General features: G+C 35.6%; 2 protein-coding genes across 5 annotated transcripts in view; one reads left to right on the top strand and one right to left on the bottom strand.

Annotated features, from left to right (window-relative positions):
* Positions 1-6,819, top strand: part of NUDT6 (nudix hydrolase 6) — a 44,881-nt gene extending 38,062 nt beyond the window's left edge. For both annotated transcript variants that reach the window (XM_078445772.2, XM_060654248.3), the window contains one exon: positions 1,416-6,819. In XM_078445772.2, coding sequence (XP_078301898.1) covers positions 1,416-1,813 — 398 coding nt within the window. In that variant the 3' untranslated portion in view covers positions 1,814-6,819. The remainder of the gene's footprint in view (positions 1-1,415) is intronic.
* FGF2 (fibroblast growth factor 2) overlaps positions 1-22,661 on the bottom strand; it is a 309,364-nt gene that overhangs the window by 247,405 nt on the left and 39,298 nt on the right. For 2 of the 3 annotated variants that reach the window (XR_013555161.2, XM_078445774.2), the window contains exons 2-3: positions 10,294-10,397; positions 2,350-2,435 (exon numbers count right to left, since the gene is read on the bottom strand). Coding sequence is in view for 2 of the 3 variants with exons in the window: in XM_078445774.2 (XP_078301900.1) it covers positions 2,350-2,435; positions 10,294-10,397 (190 nt within the window). In the remaining variant the exon portion in view is untranslated. Of the gene's footprint in view, positions 1-2,249; positions 2,436-10,293; positions 10,398-22,661 lie in introns of those variants that run through there. The other variant, XM_060654251.3, reaches the window with a different exon arrangement.

Raw genomic sequence — 22,661 nt, 5'->3', positions numbered from 1 at the left:
CTAGTGCAGCAGTTTAACAAATTTAGTAGCAAACATGTATTACATGCCAGGCTGAAAATTCTTTTTCTCATTAGGTTTTCCTTTTATTAACACAAATTCTTCTTTTATGTTTTAGTTTTAAATAGTAATTTCTAACCATGTTTAAACTATGGCAAATCTCAAGGGAAGGGGAAGTCAGCATGTAATTCAAAATCACAGACCAATGTCTTATATTTTCAGACCCTTTGCTCTTCCCATGAATATTTCCAGAGCGGTTTCTTAGGATTTAAAAAAAAAAACAAAAAACAAAAAACAACATATGTAGGAAATTCTTAAGCCAGTCTTTAATCAGAGTTATGTGGAAATTGAGACATTTTTCCTTGACTTCCTCTTCCTTACCTATTCTTCACCAATAGGACTGAGAAGGTAAATAAAATTTTCTTTACAGCAAACAAGGAAATAGAAGGGTCTTTGAGGAAAAATCTGTGGCTCTGGCAGTTGTGAAATTAGGAAGCTTCCCAGCAAACTGGGCAAAGAAGGCAGCTTTTTAAAGGGTTTTTCATAAAACACTTTGGGAGTCCGTGACAGGTCATCATAAAATTACAGAAAGCCCATTTAGGGGGTTCATCTGGAGATTTAGAAAAAGCAACCACAAAAATGTTGACAATAAACATTTTGCCCTAAAAATTTGCATAATATTGAAAAAATCAGCCTTATAAATGTGAAATCCTTGTTGTATTATTACAAAATTCTGTAAATTGCAAGTTTCTTGAACACTTCTGATAAAATGACTGCAGCTTGTTGGTGTTGGAGGAATGAATCCAAGTTCTTTGGAATCTCAAGAAACAAAGGAAATGCCCCAAATGACCATAATGGGATTCCACTGACAAGAACATAACAAAATGGTTATAAATGAATCTGTTCTATGACTTCAGAGGCTTGACAGTCCCACCCAAGGTCACCAGGAAAGCTTTGAACATTTCTCCATTCAATACATTCTGCAGCTCTACAGACTTTTATAAGGAAGAATGAATCACATTTTCTCAATACTAATATGTATAAATTTTGATGGATGAGCAGGAACAGGATAATAATGAAGAAACATGTAGGAATATTAACTGCAGGAAACTAGGTTTTCAACTTCTGGGAAGGAGCAGGAAGAGATTAAAATTGTGACTCCAAAAATATACAGGTGGGTAAGCCTACAAATAGCCAAAGAAATATTCAATATTTCAAAAGCCTCTTAGATATACAGTGGTAAGAAAATACTTTGGTATTTCAGGATGTCCAGAAGGCAAGGAGTTTATGTTGAATCCTTTCTTAGGATGAAGTTTTGCTTTTCAACCTTTAGATAACGTTACTTTATCTGAAAACTGTGATGATTAAAATTCTAAAAATGTGATCCTTACTGATTTGTACATCTTTCTTTTATATAGGAGACACAGCAGTTCGAGAAGTTTTTGAAGAGACTGGTATAAAATCAGAATTCAGGTCCCTTCTGAGCATTCGGCAACAGCACACCAATCCCGGAGCTTTTGGGAAGTCAGATATGTATATCATCTGTCGCTTAAAGCCATATTCATTCACCATAAATTTTTGCCAGCATGAATGCTTAAGGTGTGAGTGGATGGATCTCCATGACCTGGTCAAGACTGAAAACACAACTCCCATCACCAGCAGAGTTGCTAGGCTGCTTCTCTACGGGTACAGAGAAGGGTTTGACAAGATTGATTTCACCGTGGAAGAACTTCCAGCAGTTTACACAGGCTTGTTCTATAAACTGTATCATAAGGAACTGCCAGAGAATTATAGAACTATGATAGGAATGGATTAAATCCATATTTGTGTTTTTAAAAATGTTAAGTAAATTGTACGTGTAGGATAATGTGTACCATATTATATGAAGTGGTGGACATTTGGGGTTAACTAATATCTGACTTTAATTTTCCAATTTTGTATAATTTCCATGAAGAAAATTTGTTTTTAAAAGCCTCTTTCCAAATGAAGCAAACGTATGACAAAGAGTGTAGCTCTAAATAAGCTTCACTGGATAAAGAGAAATGCTATATAAAAGGTGGAAGTCTATACTTTTTCTAGGAACTTTTATTGCTTTTCTTTACTAAGGCAATGGTTAAATATTTAGTATTAGATAAAAGGTTATCTGACCATTTATCCAAACTGAGCAGCTAGCTGTACATTTTTTTCTTTCACTAACAAATTTCTAAAACATCTTCTTTCATATGAAATGAGATCAGATGCTGCTATTAAGATCAGCTCTTAGCAGACATTGGAAGAAAAAGTATAGCTTTCTGCCCAGGTCCTGTTTTGGGTCCAAGTTTATACTGCCCAGTTCGTTTCAGTGCCACATACCAGCTGGAGTATTTCCTTGACCGATAAGTATTGTAGTTATTAGATTCCAATCGTTCAAAAAAGAAACACTCGTCCGTAACACATTTCTGAAAAACAAAGGAAGAATGAGTAGTTGTTATTATGCTTTCACATGAAACACTTATGAGAGTGTACTGCCCCTTCTGCTCAACCAGCAGCAGTGCTCTTGGCTTCAGAACAAACTAGTTTGCAACACTCAACGGGCCAAAGTCTGACAGAATCTAGCTCTGCAGAGGGATGCAGGACAAGAACTCAGCACGTCAGCAGGACAGCTTTCAGGCACATCTCTTCAGAGGAGGAATTCAAGGACCATTCTCCAGCCCTACAATGGACAGGTCGGGTATCAGGCAGCGAGAGCACACAGATGCTGTCAGAACCACACTGCCTCAGACTTGAGCCATCCCATAAACATAGCTTTCACGAAGGGGGATATACCCAGTAACAAAGAACACACTTCACTTAGTGAAACCCAAAGCTGTGGCTTCCAGTTAGGTATGTATGGCACATCCATATTCCTCCCAGTCCAGAGGCTGGTGACTAATCAGGGGTCGTTTTTACTTATACCAGGGTTCCCCTGAAACTGCTGGAAGGGTAACCCAGAGATACCTTCGTAAAGAAGAAGGCTTTGTTAATTAATACTTTACTCACAGAAACAGTATCAATTCATAAATTATAGCAATTTTTTTCTAGTGGCTAACATTTCTAAGGCATAAAAAGAATAGTTTATTATATAGAATATAATGTATATATAATGCCAAAAAATTGTATTAGAACATTAATATATGATTAATATTCCCAAAACACTAACAGAGAATGAAGAATAAGTAACATAGACCATATTTATTTCTGGCAGTGTCTTTCTTGTGGGAGGGGAAACTACTCTCCGTTTTTATTTCGATTGAACTCTTTAGGGGGGGAGGGGGAAAAGCTAGCTTTACAAATAGACCTGGAAATACTTTCCAAGTAATGAAGTCTAATAGGCTGCTACATTATTTCAAATAAATGTTCAAAAATCAATTTCACAGGGTACTGATGATAGTTCTTGACCTCTGGAGTGTGTGTTTGAGGGGGTGTCAACAAATGATTTACTTTAAAGAAAAATCATTTACTACTTATATTACAATTAGGAAGAAAGAATTATACCCATATGGAAATCCATAAAAATTTATACATATTTGTATTTCCACATACAAATACAACATGTACATGTATGACATAAACCTAAAGCTTCGTATTAATGAGTGTACCAGATCCCAGCTTATTTCTGTATACTCAAATCTAGGAAACTTCAGGTTTACAAAAACTACACAGTCAAAAGACTTGAATCCTTTCCCAGATTCTTTAGTTCTAAGATAAACAGTGGCACAAACTGTGAGAAAAACATAAATCAATAAGCAGAACAATGAAAAGAGCTGGCATAATAACCAAAATTAAAATGATCTACACGTAACTGGCGTTTCCGTCATCTAAAGTAAGGGTGTGGTACTAGATCTTGTAATCTGCTTCTAGAGATAAGAATTTTACTGGATATTTACTTGGCCTTAATGTTTTGACCATTGTTAACTTTTCAAAATGGAAATACAAAATCTGATTTGCCCATGTTTTGTAACAAATTACTACGAAAGCAACTGAAGTCTTTCTTATGCAAATAAGTGACAGGTAGCATTACAGAGAAGCATTCATTGCACAAGGACCCAGCTATGTGATACACAGGACTGTCCTATGCATAAAGATTACACCTAGGATAATACTGATATTCTATATAGCTAGTACTTTAACTCTTCCTTTGAAGTTGATTATGCTTTTTGTGTTAACTGAAGTCAACCTGTGTTACTTTGTCATTTTCCAGTGCCACTGATAAAAATCTTCCTCTTTCCCTATTCCAGGTTTAGGATCAGGAGTAGAAGCAAATAGGGGATCCTGGGCATTTCAGTCGGTTAAGCATCTGACTCTTGATTTCAGCCCAGGTCATGATCTCACTCACAGTTTGTGAGATCAAGCCCTGCATTGGGTTCTGCACTTGTTGAGCAGAGCCTGCTTGGGATTCTCTCTCCCTCTCTCTCTACCCCTCCCCCACTCACACGCATTTTCTCTCTCTCTCTCAAAATAAACACATTTTAGAAAAAGAAGCAAGCAGAGTAAAGAATGAGAGAATAAGTCACAGTAATCATAAAGATAACATGAAAGGTCATCATTGAGCTTCACAGGCTAATTCTCCAGAGACCTGAACCACCTCATTCAGTCATCATTCTGGACATTGATTTTTTTGGTGTTCTGTCAGCTTCCAGGATGTCCCACCTTGCTAAGTTGGCACTCCCTACAGTGCTTGGCCTTTGGGATACATACCATGCAATAATATCTGTCTTCTCAACCAGTTCCTAGTATTTCAGAGAAAAGAAATAGTACCAGGGATTAAGTGGATAATACATCATGAATCCACGTTTTTGTTTTTGTGGGTTTTTTTGTACAGAACTTACTTGTACCCTTACAAAAACAAATGGGAGGGAAGGAAAACTAGCTTCTGTGCTGAGTGTTCAGATACGTAAATTTACTAAACTATTACATACTTGAAAACAAACTACATTTTTCAAAATGGGTACTAGGGGCAAAATTCAAGTCTCAAGCAGGCATTTAACAGCCCAATGTAAATACAATTTTCAATCCTCTCCATTCTAAGTTTACAAATCATCATCGGTGACTGTGATTTCAATATTCCCTGTTAAAAATGAATGCAAAGTAATTTTTGCCAAAATTTATAAACATTTACAGAGCTTTTTCCCTATTCTCAATGTTTAATGCTAACCTTTTCAAACTTAGAAGAAAAGGGAATCTTCAAAGAAATGATGTCACAGAAGAAGTGGATAAAGTAGTTTCTAAGGGTTTATAACAACTTGTACCCTGTCTTTGAGGCCCTTATTTTGTATAGGCCAATGATCTGGGAATTCCCTTAATTCATGGCTTTTGACTGTTTCCATGTGTATCATTTAAAGATCACAACAATCTTGTGACATAATTATCATACCCATTATTTAAAACTCAATGCTCTTCATAACTTATTTCAGATTGTGGACACTCACTCTGCCTATGTATCTGATCCCTTTTCATAAAGCTAAGTTTTTCTTTTTTTTTTAATTCAAGAATAATTGGGGGATATAGAAGACACACAGTTTAAATGGTGCATTTACTCATTTAATGCATAGTTTTTCTTCCAGCCACTGGGATACATCAATGAACAAAACTGAACAAGGATCCCTGCCTTTGTGCCAAATTCCAACTGGAGAGACACGCAATAACTAAATAAATTATATGTTAAAATATGATAAATCCTATGGAAAAATGTAAAGCTGAGTAGGGTAAGAGGGACTGGGAGTAGAGGAATACAAATTAGGTTGCAATATTAGCATAGTCACAGTATGAGCAATTAAGAAACTGACATTTGAGCAAATACTTGAAAGTGAAGTTAACTTGAAAGAGTTAACCATCCAGCTCTCAGAGAAGAAAGAGCATTCCAAACAGAAGGAATAGCTAGTGCAAAAGCCCTACAGTAGGACCATGCCTAGAATGTGTGAGAGGCAGCAAAGAGGCCAATGTGGATGAAGCGAGGGCTTGAAGGGAAGATACAAAACAGATGAACATAAGGAAAGGGAAGCAAAAATAACATAAAAACAGAGGGGGACAAAACACAAGAGACTCTTAAATATAGCGAACAAACAGAGGGTTGGTTGCTGGAGGGGTTGTGGGAGGGGAGATGGGCTAAATGGGTAAGGGGCATTAAGGAAGACACTTGTTGGGATGAGCACTGGGTGTTATATATAGGGGATGAATCACTAGAATCTACTGAAATCATTGTTGCACTATATGCTAACTTGGATGTATATTTAATTAATTAAATGTTTATTTCTTAATGAGTAAATCAAATTGTGTTAGCCTCCAGTAAAAATACAATGATACTGCAGAATCTAAAACTAGAGAGCTAAGACCAAAGAAATTCAGACTAAGAATTGAAATATATCAAGATCATCTAACTTTATAGACTATTTAGGCCCTGGGAAAACTAAATCAGATGGCTCTAATAATTTGACTATCCCAACAACATCTGTGAGGGTCTTTGGTGGGCCAGGCAACCTGGATTCCAGACTTGCCTTAATTCTTAACTAACTTACATTTATGAGGAAGTCACTTAACTTTTCCAAGCCTTACTTTCCTCATCTGTAAAATAAGATTATATTAGATGATCTTTAGGATCCTTCCCAATCTTAGAGATGCCTGGGTGACTCAGTTGGCTAAGCATCTGACTCTTGATTTCAGCTCAGGTCATGATCTCATGGTTTGTGAGATCAAGCCCCGAGTCAGGCTCAGTGTGGAGCCTGCTTGGGGTTTTCTCTCCTTTTCTCTCCACCCCACCCCTACGCAGTCTCTGTCTCTGTCTCTGTCTCTGTCTCTGTCTCTCTCTCTCTTCCTCTCAAAATAAATAAATAAATAAACATTGGGAAAAAAAAAAGATCCTTCCCAATCTTTAACAATCTTTAAGGCTTTAAAGTCTTTTAAACAATCTTTAAGTCTTGATATACAATGAGAAAAGAAGTATCTCCCATTATACATTGATCAATCACACAAATCTGGTCCACTGCTACATGTTAGATTTGAACTTTATGGTCATTTCCCCATGCTCTGTTTTTTGGATTGTTTATTCCTTTACAGTACTTTGATTTTTCAGTTTTGGCTTATGAGGGAGTTTGCTCAACATGAATCCAAAAATGCTTTGCTTACACCACTTCTGAGAATTAAAAACAGACATGATGTAAGTATCAATGTTGATTATTTCAGAGCAAAATAAAACATACAAATTGTGAAAAATTAAAAGCAAATTGGACCTTAATTTTTTTATATACATAGAAGTTGTGTAAAATTTTATGAGATTGGTTTGTAAAAGCAGTAATTCTCATTACGTAGTAACCTTTGCATTTAATATTTTCTCTCTTAAAAATCACATACATTCCTCTTCAATTACTGTATTTTTCTAACAAATTTGATCAGTATGTATTGTCAATCTAGATAATTGGATAATTGAGCCCTCCAAAATCTATTTTCCCTACTTTGCTATGCACAGGGGTCTCATTTCATTAAGTCCCCTCAACTAAGAAAGTTATTGCAAAGGTATAAAAAAAAAAAAATAGTTTACTTTTGCAGTTATTAAATGTATATCCTCAGAGAATACAATTTTTTTTCATATTTCACTATTATGGATCAACATAAGTTATACACATTTCTCATATTGCGATATCTTGTTAAGGATTTCATAATCTATAGCATTATCTAGAAATCAATATGCAATTTTCTAGCAGATAATGACCAGGCACATTTTTTATACCAATGCTAACACTGATGTTTGGGGACTTAAATTTAAAACTACAGTTAACTTCACTATATGCAGTTGCAGTTTTTTTAAACCTACAATTTGTGAACACATAACAAATCATAAATCCTAATATTTGTTCTGGGCTTCTGTTGTTCATGGCAACAAAATTTATCCTGCTATGGAATGGAATAAGAATCTGTTGTGTATTAAAGAATTACTCAATTTCAGCCTCTAAATATAGGCTTTGCCAGTTAAATATAGTTAGTTTAAACTTTTACTTTTTCTAACTCCAAAGTGGGGGGGGGGGGGGTGGGCAGGCAGACCCTTAAGAAATGTTTTCAAACAGTGAGAAATCCTTACCCTGAAAGTATTCATGCCATTAATATGTGAAGGTATTAGGGGAAAAAATAGTACATAACTTAAGTCTTTTTTCATACTCCCAATGGTAGCAATCAATGTAACACAACTCTTAAGAACCAAAGTATTTTATGTGTCCAGAGTACTCTTCTATCTGTGACAAAATGAGAATGTTTAGCAAATCACTCAAGAATCACACACAGGGGAGAATGGAGAAGAATCCAGGGATGTGCCATAACACAATAGTCTGAAATGGAGCCAGGGAGAAGAGTGGAAAGAATTATGCCTATGGCAAGTGCAAGTTCATAAAGTGGCTTTCCACTACTTGCAACATATGGTGTATAAGGCACTTCAGCAGTCTATCCACCTCTCCAGCCTTATCTCTTCTTCCCTTCCACTTTACATTTCCTTTGCACTTTACACTCCAGCAGTAGTGAATTACTAATAATGCTAGAGAAACACCTCCTAAGCTTTCTGACTTTGCATGTGCCATGCCCTGGAAGTACCTATACTCTCATCTCCACTCCTCTGCCCCATGACTTCATGATGAATTCCTTCTTCCATGTCATCTAAAATCCCATTTATATGTCATCCTCCCCAATCTAGACAAATTTAGGCCCTTCCTTTCCTATATTACTTCCTATGTCATAGTATTTCTTACTTCCTTTCCAATATTATTATGCATCTATACAAGATACAGAAACAATACATCAAAACCCTTACACATTATTACAAATACTTATTTACACTTCTGCCTCCCCAAGATTATGAATCATTACGGACACAGACCATTTTGTATTCAACTTTATAACCCAGTTGCCTAGCATAACATCTGGCACACTGTTGGCTCAATAAATATTGGCTATTCTTGAAGAGAATTCTGAAGTTTATTCAACTACCAAAGAGAGTGCATGCCATTATACCCAGACTTGTTATTTATCCTGCAAAAATCACACAAATTGATAACATATCAACATAAATATATCTTTGTCAGATGATCAATCAGATGATTGAAATATTTTCTCCCTAAGTCTGTTTTGGTCCTTGAGAAATCCAAAGGTCTTCACTCAGAAAAATTTTCAAAAACTATTTGTATGCCGTAAAACACCACAAGTGTTCAGTAATATTAGATCCATTCTAATTATGGAAATAATTATAGGCGATTGTAAAGGGGAAAGTTATAGGCGATTGTAACTGGCTACTGGTACTGGTATGATGACTATTGTGTATACACACACATGTATGTGCGCACACACACACACACACACACACACACACACTTTCAGGTATGTGTCCCATCTATTCCCCCAATGAGACAGGAGTTGGATCTATATCTTTTATACTGCTTTATTTCTGTGCACTATTCCCCACACACTATGTCTGCTCAACAAACATGTAATCCTGGTTCTAATGACAATGGTGGAGGTGGCAGGGAGCCTGCATTAGTGAAAAGAATATTACCCAGGAGCTAGGACTCATAACTAGCTTTGAGAAAAAGTAAAAGAGTGAAGTCATTGTCCTGACTGAGTTTATATATAAATGAGAAGATGAAGAGGAAGTAAATATTATGAGGATCTATTATGCATGACCCAGATTGGGCACTGGATGTAAATTATCTAATTTAGTCCTCACAAAAACTCTATAAGATAAGATCATTGTTGTCTCTACGTTACAGGTAAGGAAACTCAAAATAATTTGCTCAAGAACACACAGCTAATACATGGCAGAGCCACTATAAGTATCTAGGTTAAGAGCCCACATTATCAACAAGTATTCTATATGGCAAGCATTTTGTATGTGAAATCTGAAAAAAGAAACTTAAAGACTGATACTCAAAATTGTATATATCCACCCCACTGATCTTCAAACAACTACACAATATGAGTTTATTTTCATAACTGTGGCTTAATAGCTTTGCAGAGAAGGCAGTAAAATACAATGAATTAGAGCTCATGCTCTCGAGTCAAGACTGCCTCAAATGCCATCCAGGCTCTACTTCCTAGCAGCTGTGTTTCCATGGTTACTTTATTACTTCCTCAGAACTTTAGTTTTTTTATCTGTGAAATACAGTAATACTGTATTTTAGAGGGTGAATATAAATTATTTAATACTTGCAAAATCCTTAATGAAGAATAAATACCACTACTAGTAATTAAAGCAACAAAAGCCAATGAACAAAAAAACTACAAAAAACAGAGAGCATTACTTACAGAAGCCAGTAATCTTCCATCTTCCTTCATGGCAAGATAGCGGTTTGCACAGACTCCTTTGATGGACACAACCCCTCTCTCTTCTGCCTGAAGTTGCAGTTTGACTGTAAATAATGGGGGAAAAATTACCTTTGTAGCATCACAGAAAAAACAGCCATCTACACACTTATGCAATATAAAGACAAGAGCAACCAGCTAATCCACTCTGGAGGACTGGCAAGGTGGAGGGAAAGGGGACCGGTGTCAATTAGATCATACTCGGATGAGACCCAGATGCTCTAGAGCATGAGTGCTTCCAGATTCCCTTCTCACTCTAGTGTCAGTGAGCAGAGAAGAGTGGCAGAATGGGGAAATGTTTTCCTTTGATGTGTAATTAGTCTCCACTTGGCCTGTTAACTGCTTACATATTTTTAAAAAGTGAACATATTTTTAAAGTACATAAAAATGTAAACCTCTTGTAAAAATTTCGACACTACTGCCTAAGTTTAAGCTTTTTTTTTTTTTTTTTTAATGTTTATTTGAGAGAGCAAGAGAGAGAGAGAGCACATGCGCACATAAGGGGCGGGGGGCGGGGGGCAGGGGTGGAGTGGTGGCAGAGGATCCCAAGTGGGCTCTGTGCTGACAGCAAGAGAGCGGATGAGGGGCTCAAACTCACAAAATGGCAAGATCATGACCTGAGCCCAAGTCAAGCGCTTAACCATTTGAGCCACCCAGGTACCCCTTAAGTTTAAACTTTTTAAGTTATTTTTAACCAATTCTTCACAAATAAAATATAACTGCTCACTATTATCTTTTGGTTTGTTTTTCCTTGAGTTTCTTTTCTGTTTCAAACTTTTCTGTAAATTCTAGTTAAATAGTGTAATATTGGTTTCAGGAATAGACTTTAGTGATTCATCACTTCCATATAACACCCAGTGCTCATCACAACAAGTGTTCTTCTTAATGCCCATCACCAATCCAGACCATCCCCCCATCCACCACCCCTCCATGAACCCTGTTTGTTAAGACTTTATGTTTATCTTCCCTTTTTCCTTCCCCTGTGTTCATCTGTTTTTTCCTACACATCTTATTTCTAGCTTCCCTCTTTTAAAATTGTTTATATTTATTTATTTTTGAAAGAGAGAGAGACAATGTGAGTGGGGAAGGGGCAGAGAGAGAGGGAGAGAGAGAATCCCAAGCAGGTCCACGCTGTTAGCACAGAGCCCAACATAGGGCTGAAACCCCACAAAACTAGTGAGATCATGACCTGAGCCAAAACCAAAAGTAGGACACTTAACCGACGGAGCCACCCAGGCGCCCCTAGCTTCCCCCTTAATACAATACCAATGCATTTATCTTTCTTGAAAGAGGGATTGTGATGTATAGCTATTTTAGTTTGCAAATATCTATGTAGTGGAAAACTAAAATGCTCATACTTAATTTGCTTTTACAACGTGTTGAAAGATTTTCAGAATGTAAGATCTTGAAGAGGGTGACCTGTTATACTGCATGATCAGTATTAAGCAGATCGTAGTAGGAAAAAAATAGATATTACATGATTATAATTATGCCATAAGAATAATTATCTAATTGATTCAAATAAAAATGAAGTTAACATCTTCTGTTTTGCTATTCAGAGGCAGCATTCTCCTGCCCAGAACAGTATTCTCCAAAATGTATTTTGGCAAACAGAGGTTACATATAAAAAACAGGTTCTGGGGCCAAATAAGTTTAGGAAAGTCTTGGTTAAGCCAAGTTAACTCTTTATTACCTTCTCACACCTTTGCTTCTTATAACTTGCCTTATAAGTCACCATAAGAGGGTATACACCATAAGAGGGTAAGTATACATTGTTTATATAAAATTTACCTGGTGTTAGAATGAATTTTTGCATTCAACATATCTAGGACATTCTCGAGAACAACAGAAAAAAAGCAGTAAATATTCAAACATTTAGAAATCAGTATAATATTATTTAGATAACATTACAAAGTAAGTTAATTCTCACAGGCATTTCCAGGTAGCTAGGGAAACATGGCATAAAAAAGCAATGTTTGAAAGATTCTGGAATTATTATTCACTTTGTTAGATATTATTATGTCATATAATTATGTTTTAAAATTTTCTCTATCAAGCAGAGCAACATACAGGTAAAACAAGACATAACATCTGGGATTAGCTTAAAAATATTTTAGCAACCAAAAATAACATATTCTAGCAGCCAATCATTTTTTTTATAAAGTGGGCAGGATATTTTTATTATTTTTAAATAAACATCTATTTTTTAGAGAGTATGTGTGTGTAAGTGGGGGAGAGAGGCAGAGAAAGAGAGAGAGAGAGAGAGAGAGAGAGAGAGAGAGAATCTCAAGCAGGTTCCATGCTTAGCGTGGAGCCTAATGCAGGGCTCAATCCCATGACCCTAGGATCACGACCAGAACCAAAGTTGAGTCAGATGCGTGACTAAGCCACCCAGACAACCCTAAAGTGGGCAGGATAAATAAAACAAGATTGACTAACCTATGTCAATAGTTATTAGAAGCATGGGAGTTTATTATTCTATTTGCACTAGTTTATGTCTTTTTAGTCTGTTGAACATTTAATGTGTGATTCTCTTCTGTGTATCAGTCATTATTAGATTCCAGACAGCACAGCATTAGGTAAGCCTGCAGTTACCAGGCAAAATTGTTCTGCAGAATCTTACAAGATAATACAAGGCAAAATGAATATAATCAAAACATGAAAACTAAACAAAGAAGTTAATAAAGCCTTTTTCACAATACAGGGAAATGTAGAAAATAAGATTTATTTTTAACAAATATAACCAAAATTGTCTTAATGATTATGAGCAAAATCCTTATATACAACTCTAAAGTGATCTAGATAAGCCATATTAATTATGAACGCATTTATATTTCTTTTTAGCTCAGAAGGTTGCATAAATGCTCATTAGGCAAGATTGCATAATCACTATACTTTCTTCTGGTGCCTCATCAATAAAGCATAGCCTAGCTCTAGCCCACCATCATTAAGTGTGTATTAATGGTCATAAGGGAGATTATGGATAGTAATCTCAGTAACAGTGACTCAATACTAGTGGCCAATACCAGTGACTCAATACCCAGAGTAACATCATTGATTGATTCATCAACCTTTTAGAGATTCCTTGGGTATTATTCCACACTAGGCAATTATCACTCAGTAAGTCACTAAAAATTAAGTATCAATTGTAGATGCCTAAAAAAAATGTTTCCACTGCCAAATAATTACATGCACTTTAAAAATAAATACAGCCTAAAACGACAAGCTGTATAAGCCATAAAAGTCATAAATTTTCTTTAAAAACCCATTAAAACTGAAATGCAAAGTAACTCAAATTAACTAAATTCCATATACATATGATCCCTTCTCAAAAACAGAAATGACTAACTGCTTTTATCTCTGACAGAGGAAAGAATAAACCTGTCAAAAAGGGAAGTATGGAGATACCAGCTGAAATTTTACTAACTCTTAATAGCTGTTGATGTGAAGAATTAGAATTCTGAGGAGCTCTAATCAAAGAACAACTCCATATCCACCTGCTGGTTCTCTCACAGAGCTTGCACCTAGTGGACAACCACCACATATCAAAGGTTGGGACAGAACAGAAAGACTGAGAAATCTTCCTAAAGTACCTTAGGCCTTTGCTGAGTGCAAAGCAGCAGACCACTGAAAGAGGGGAGCAGGACAAAGCTAAAGAAGATTCCTCTGACAGGCACTGAGCTGTCACCAAATGCAAAGCAGGATCAAAAGAGCTCTTCCAAGATAAAGAAAGCCAAGGGTTGAGTTCAAGAGTAAGGCTAACCCCTGACCTACCCAAACAGTTGGCAGCTGGCTATAAGGCAAACTAGAATACAAAAAATCTACTCAACCCAAAAGAAGAAAGGAAATGAGAACCATAAGGACAAAGAACAGATGGGGGAAATTAGAAAACAAATTCCAAGATGGCAGATTAAACCCAAACATACCAATAATTACCTAAAAGCAAATGAATACATTTAAAAGAAAAAATTCTCAAGATAAAAAAGATTTAACTGTGCTGTTTACAAGAAAAGCACATTAAATACAAAGACACAGGAGTTGAAAGTAAAAATGTGGGAAAAAAATATAAAATGTACACCCTAAGTGTAAGAATGCTGGTATGACTATATTAATATGACAATGTGGACTTCAAAGCAATAGTATAGAGATGAACAAGGTTATTGCATGATGCTAAGAGGGTAAGATACATCAATACATAATAATCTTAAATATGTAGATAGAATAATAGAATCTGAAAATATCTGAAGCAAAAATTGACAAAAGAAATGAACAAATCAATAAGTATATGGAATATATAAGTAACATCTACCAACTTGACCTGATTTTTTTTTTTTTTTTTTTAGATCAGGTAGCTTTCATTCACCTGAGACTTTATTCTCCTATTAACATCATAGTCTTTTGAAAACTGCTAAAAAAATAAATAAACTGCCAGCATGGTAAGCTAGCTTATGCTTATTTGCCTAGTAGACTTGAATTGTTCAAATCAATTACCTCCAGCTAACAAGCTCTTTTTCCAAAGCCACCATGATATTAATATCAAGGGCTTTTGTCCTAAACTATTGGGTGCTTCTGGTTTCTTTGTTTTCTTTAACAACCTGTAATATGTAGTAATTCACAGATGATACAATTCATTTAAAGTGCACATAAAATTCAATGGTTTTATTATAGTCACAGAATTGTGGAACCATCATTACAATCAATTTTAGAACGTCTTCACCCTCCCATACGCTTTAGTACTCATTAGTGCTCACCTACCATGTCCCCAGTACCACCATCCTCAGCCCTAGGCTACCATTAATCTACTTCCTGTTTCTATAGATTTGCCTATTCTGGATATTTCATATCAATGGAATCATGCAATATGTGGTATTCTATGACTGGCTTCTTTCACTTAGTATAAGGTTTTCAAGGTTCATGCACATCGTGGCCATTATCAGTACTTCATTTGTTTTTATTGCCAAATAACATTCCATTGAATAGATGAACCACATTTGATTTACCCATCTATCAGCTGATGAACATTTGGTTTGTTTCCCATTTTTGGCTACTCTGAACTATGCTATGAACATGTTATGAACATGCTACACAAACAAGATTTTGTAGACATATTTTCATTTCTTCTGGATATACACTAAGAAGTCGAGTTACTGGATCATATGGTGACTATGTTTAATCATTTAGGAACATTCAGACTATTTTCAAAGCAACCATTTTACATTCCCACTAGAAATTGAGGGTTCCAATTTCTCTGCATCCAGACTACATTTGTTAAATTCTGTGGGGTTTTGTTTTGTTTTGTTTTGTTTTTTCTATTTCTGTTCTTATTATAGTCATCCTAGCTGGGTATGAAGTGTTATCTCATATTTCTGATATGCATTTTTCTGATGGGCAATAATATCAGGCATCTTTTCAAGTATTCATTGACTATTTGTATACCTCCTTTAGAGAAATGTCTATTCAGATCCTAGGCTCACTTTAATTAGGTTATCTTTGTATCAATGAATTGTAAGAACTCTTTATATATTCTACACAAAAATCCCTAATCAGATATCTGACTTGCAAATATTTTCTCCCATCATGTGGGCTGAATTTCCACTTTCTTGATGTTGTCCTTTGAAGCATAAACATTTTTAGTCTTCATGAAATCAAATTTATCAATTTTGTTCTTTCATTTTTTGTGCTTTTATTGTCATATCTAAAAAAACACTGCTTAATCCAAGGTCATGAGGGTTTACACCTTAGCTTTTCTCTTGAGAAATTTAGTTTTATCTCATCCATTTAGGTTTTGAGCCATTTTGAGTTAATTTTTAGTATGGAGTATGAAGATCCAACTTCACTCTTTTCCATGCAAATACACCACCAAATTGACACTTAAAGGTCAGTTCACCCAAGCAGAATATGCATTCTTTTAAGGAATATGCCTAAGAATAAATTACATATTGGCCATAAAACAAGTCTCAGTCCATTTAAAAGGATTGAAATCAAACAAAGTATTATATTAGAAATTAGTAACAATAAGTTATCTAGAAATCCCCCAAATATTTGGAGATTAAGCAATATATTTCTTAAAAAACACACACAGATAAACCACAAGGGAAATTAGAAAGTATTTCTAATTGTATGACAATGGAAACTCAACATGCTTAAAGGGAAAGCTATAGCTTTAAGTGTTGATACTAGAAAAGCAGAAAATTATGAAAATCTAAGCTTCTACCCCAAGAACTAGAAAAAGATTTTGCCAATATTATTTTATTTTATGTATATTTTTATTCCTATTCCAGTTAGTTAATGCAGTGTTATATTAGTTTCAGGTGTACCATATAGTGATTCAACACTTCCATACACCACCCTGTGCTCATCATGACTAGTACACACCTTCATCCCCATCACCTATTTCACCCATTACCCCAAGCCCCTCCCCTCTGTTAACCATCAAATTGTTCTCTATTATTAAGAACTACAAAAAGATTTCTAAATAAGACTTCTAATCTCAGGCCCAAAGTAATAGCAGAGGGAATACTTACTATGTAAAAAGTATACACTTGAATATACATGGAGCAGAAAATTAACCCAGAGTTAGTTAAAATATTTTCATATACCTTTTGACATTTTGAATTTTTTCTTGGTTGAGCATATGTTACTTTTATAAGAACATAACAATGCTAGCATTGTCAGTTTTAAAATAATCTAGAATAAAACATAAAGTGTGTACCATGTAAACATGACTATGAAAATAATCACATTTATGAGTTACAAGAGGGAGTGGACATTTCTCAATTAAAAGAAACATAAGAGACATATGAATAAATGCAATGTGTAAACCTTGTTTGAATCCTGATTAAAGCAAGTATTTTTTAAAATTTTTGTAAAAAAATAAAAGGACATAGGGGAAATTTTAAAACTAGCTGGATATTGTGCTTCTAAGGGAATTTTTAAATTTTTAGGCATGAGAATGGAACTGTTACTATTTTCTTAAGGTCTCATAGCAATACATATGAATCATTTATGTATCTGATATGTACTAATACATACATATCACTTATTTATTTATATGATCGTTCTTTAAAATTTTTTCAAGTTTATTTATTTTGAGAGACAGAGAGAAAGAATGACCAAGGAAGGGACAGAGAGAGAGGGAGAGAGAATCCCAAGCAAGCTCCAAGCTGTCAATGCAGAGCTGGATGCAGCGTTCTAATTCACAAACCATGAGATCATGACCTGAACCGAAATCAAGAGTCAGACGCTTAACCTAGGCTGAGCCACCCAGGCACCCCTACATAATCATTTTCTAAATTACTTGATGAAATGATATGTCATCTAGTATATACTTCAAAACAATGCAGTACCAGGGAGGGGAAAAAGAGCTAGTGAAGGTACAGATAAAACAATTGGTCATGTGATGATAACTGCTGAAGCTGGGTGATGGATACATAGGGTTCATTATACTGGTCCTTCTATTTTTGCATATAACTTAAATTTCCTCTAATAAAAGGTTTTGTAGGTTAAAAAAGAACAAAGCAAGTAACCAAAGGCAGCTCATTGGGCAATTAGTGTTAATTTGGTTGGAAACGTATTGAAGGGTATTTTCTTAGATAATTAGGCCTGCTATAATACAGATACCATAGACTTGATGACTTAAGTAAACACTTATTTCTCACAGTTCTGGAGGCTGAGGAATCCAAGATCAAGATGTTATTAGCTTTGGTGTCTGGTGATTTAAACAGCTCTCATCTCTCTGTGTCTTCACTAGGGGAAAGGGGCTAAGGAACTCTGCAGGGTCTCTTTTTTTTTTTTTTAATTTTTTTTTTCAACGTTTTTTATTTATTTTTGGGACAGAGACAGACAGACAGAGCATGAACGGGGGAGGGGCAGAGAGAGGGAGACACAGAATCGGAAACAGGCTCCAGGCTCTGAGCCATCAGCCCAGAGCCCGACGCGGGGCTCGAACTCACGGACCGCGAGATCGTGACCTGGCTGAAGTCGGACGCTTAACCGACTGCGCCACCCAGGCGCCCCTGCGGGGTCTCTTTTTTAAGGACACTGATCCCACTCATAAGAGCTCTGTCCACATGACTTCATCAAATCCCAAAGGCCCCACCTTCTTTTTTTTTCCTTTTAATTCGAATATAACTTACAGTGTTAGACTAGTTTCAGGTGTACAATTTAGTGATTCAACAATCCTATACATTACTCAGTGCTCAACAACATATTTTTTTTTAATTTTTTCAAATATTTATTTTTGAGAGAGAGACCGAGCACAAGCAGGGGAAGGGCAGAGAGAGAGGGAGACCGAAGCAGGTTCCAGGCTCTGAGCTGTTAGCACAAACCCCAACATGGGGCTCCAACTCATGAACTGATCATGATCAACTCATGATCATGACCTGAGCCGAAGTCGGACACTCAACTGACTGAGCCACCCAGGTGCTCCTAGATAAGTATAGTCAATCCTCTTGACCCATTTCACCCATCCTCCCACGCACCTCCCCTCTGGTAATCATGTTTGTTCTCTATAGTTAAGAGTCCATCTTTTGGTTTGTCTCTTTTTTTCTTTATTTCTTAAATTCCACATGAGTGAAATCATATAGTACTTGTTGTCTTTCTCTGATTTTGCTTAGGATTATACTCTCTAGCTCCATCCATGTTGTTGCAAATGGCAAGACTTCATTCTTTTTTAATGGCTGAATAATATTCCATTGTGTGTGTATACACAAACCACATCTTTATTCATTCATCTATCGATGGACACTTGGGTTGCTTCCATAATTTGGCTACTGTAAATAATGCTGCAATATACACAGAGGTGCATGTATCCCTTTGAATTCGTGTTTTTGTATTTGGGGATAAATACCCAGGTGTGTGATTATTGGGTCATAGGGTGGGTGGTTCTATTTTTAACTTTTTCAGGAACATCCATCCTGTTTTCCACAGTGGCTATACCAATTTCCATTGGTTGATGTGACTATTTTTGTGCCAGTACCATACTGTTTTCATGACTACAGCTTTGTAGTATAACTTGAAATTGGAGATTGTGACACCTCCAGCTTTCCTTTTTCAAGATTGCTTTGGTTATTTGAGGTCTTTTGTGGTTCCATACAAATTTTAGGATTCTTTGTTCTAGTTATGTGACAAATGCCGTTGGTATTTTGATAGGGACTGCATTGAATCTGTAGATTGCTTTGGGCAGTATGGACATTTTAAAAATATTTGTTCATCAAATCCATGGGCATAGAATATCTTTCCATTTGTTTGTGTCATCTTCAATTTCTTCATCAGTGTCTTTTAGTTTTCATAGTCTTTCACCTCTTCAGTTAGGTTTATTCTTAGGTAACTTACTACTTGTGGTGCAATTGTAAATGGGAATGTTTTCTTAATTTCTCTTTCTGCTGCTTTATTATCAGTATATAGAAATGCAACAGATTTCAGTTCTGAATTCATTTATCTGTTCTAGAAGTTTTTTGGTGAAGTCTTTAGGGTTTTCTATATATAGTATCATGTCATCTGCAAATAGTGAAAGTTTTGCTTCTTCCTTACCAATGGATGCTGTTTATTCCCTTTTCTTATTTGATTGCTGTGGCTAGGATTTCCAGTACTGTGAGAGTGGACATCCCAAAGGCCCCACCTTCTAATACCATTACATTGGGGTTAGGACTTCAATGTATGAATTGGGTGAGAGGAGAAACACAAACATTCAGTCCACAATAGGTATAAAAACTATGTTTATGTTCCAGATAGAGTCCCTCAGATACTCTACAGATTCCATACAATGTGAAATTCCAGCTAGTACTCAAAAATACTGAACAGTACAGTCCAGTGAAACTAAATTTGGTTGCATTCAAGTTAGATTTTTAGTTGTCACTGTTCCATGTTACACTGGCTTCATGGGGAGGAAAGATACAATAATCATATGTCAGATTTAGAAGACTCTTAATAAGTAAAGCCATTGGATCTTATGACTTAGAACAGGCATTAGCCAAAGACACGTTTCATTTGCTGGAAGGAGAGTGGGGAGAAGGGTTTCTTAAAGAAATAGTTTTAAATATTAAGTATGTTAAGATAGGAAATGAAAGGAATTGCATTATATTCCATATAAAGAGTGCACTGTAAAATTTTCCACACTTCTCAGGAAAGAAAATATAACAAGCAGACAAGCCTGTGAAAATCTGTTCTGAAAAATGGAAGATGACTTAATCATCAACTCTTCTGAACCATAAAAATGATTGATTCTGTCTATGTCTAACCAGGGAAGCGATCATCCTCAGCCTAGTTTCTGGAAATGTAAAATTTATATTTTTATACTTACATAAATGTTAAAGCCTTGATTTTCACCTTACATAAAAACAATACACTATTTTAGTGCTTCAATACAGGTTTTCAGTTGTATACTTATAAAGTATCTACCATATAGCTCTTAAAAAAAAAAAGATATTTTCTCCATGAGAATACTATGAAGCTTGCACTTAAAAAGTACTTAATAAGTGATTATAAAATAGAACATTCGTTTTTGTTATATAATAAGTACTATTCTGTGGCACACACTTAGCTAGACTCTGGAATTATAATCCACTCTGGAAAACCTTCTGTGGTCATTCCCTCCTCCCTGCTCTCCTCAGTTTATGATAGGAACCTTCTCCTCTATACTCTCATATTATCCTGTTTTCTCCACTTGGAACAATTTTGTATCACATGTGTCTTTCTTTCCCTGATTGTAAATTTCTTGAGGGCAGGGAGATGTACCTTGCCCATCTCTACATCCCATGCTGTATAGCACAATGCCAGGCATGTAGGATTGCTTATTGAATGTTTGGTGGATGAAAGCATCTCATGCAAGACAAAAATGGATGAAGAAACAATTGCAGCAATGCTCTTGGTTTCATACTTGAGTTTTATACAGGCTCTATGAGAAGTACAGAAAAGGACATGTTATTAGATGTCAGGAATCTTTCTAGGAGGAATGAGATTTCAGCTAAGTTTTAAAGGGTAAGTAGGAAATAATTTCATGAAGAAGGTACAGGGTAGGGAGATAAGGAGGAATGATATTCCAGGTAGAATGTCATTCCAGAACTGAGATATGAAATAAGCCACATTTGTCCAAAATAGCCAAGTCCTAGACAGCTAAAGCAATCAGCAAAATGCAGACTGAGAGATTAAAACACATATTTAAAAAGCAAAACTAAAGTAGAATACTTAAGGATTCCTATCGATACGATGAAACAATAATACAAAGAAGTTATTAAAATAAAAATCTATAGGAGCACCTGGGTGGCTCAGTCAGTTGAGTGTCTGACTCTTGATTTTGGCTCAGGTCATGATCCCAGGGACATGGGATCCAGCCCCACATCAGGCTCCATGCTGCACATGGAGGCTGCTTAAGATTCTCCCCCTCTCTCTCTCTCCTCTGCCCCTCTCCCCCTCTTGTGTGTGCACTCTTTCTCTCCAAAATTAAAAAAAAAAATCAGTTCACTTTTATTGAGAAGGCAAGGGACTGTGATTGAGACAGAGGACATGGGCTTCTAGGGTGGCTGACAAAATTGTTTTTCGATCTGAGTGACAGTTACAAGAATGTTCACCTAGTAATAATTCATTAAAGTACAAGATGTTTTATGTGGTTTTCTGTATCAATGGTATATCTATGTTGTAAAAGCAAAAGTACTACACTAAAAGACCTTTTAAATTGGGCCTTGAACACTGATTTAACCCAGGTCATTACAGCAAGTTGGAGACCACTCACTATACTGAGTTTTTGAATGCACAGAAATCCACAATTTTGATAAACACAGACTTAGCTTATAATTCAACTTTCTTTTCTGTTTTAGCAAAAAAAATTTTTTTGAATGCACAGACATCCATAATTTTGATAAACACAGACTAAGCTTATAATTCAACTTTATTTTCTGTTATAGCAAAAAAAAAAAAAAAAAAAAAACTACAAACCACAAAATTGATGGATCTCATCATTAGGCAAGACCTTAGTAGTATATTAGTCTCATCATTGTACAATTACACTTTAAATCCTATCTACAATATCCATGAGAAACAGCTGTCTAACTTTTACTTGAAAATCTTCAGCAAAGGAGAATTTATACAGTCTTTCTAAAATATTTGGTTATGCAATCAAAGGAACAGAAATTCTGATCATCATAAGTACAACGCAAATGCTTAAGTGCTCAGATTATTAGCACTTGACACATTTAATTCTGCAGTAAAACTAAAATGTCAAACTATTATTTCAGGGTTATTTCTACTGCTCAAAACATTTTGGAACTCTTTTTTTTTTTTTTTTTTTTTTGGCATTTCCCCCAGAATTTGCATTG

This window comes from Panthera onca, chromosome B1 (genome assembly GCF_046562875.1).
Source record: "Panthera onca isolate mPanOnc1 chromosome B1, mPanOnc1 haplotype 2, whole genome shotgun sequence".
NCBI classification, from domain to species: Eukaryota; Metazoa; Chordata; class Mammalia; order Carnivora; family Felidae; genus Panthera; species Panthera onca.
The sequence above is the reverse complement of the archived record's forward strand: the minus strand, read 5'-3'. Positions and strand labels throughout refer to the sequence as shown.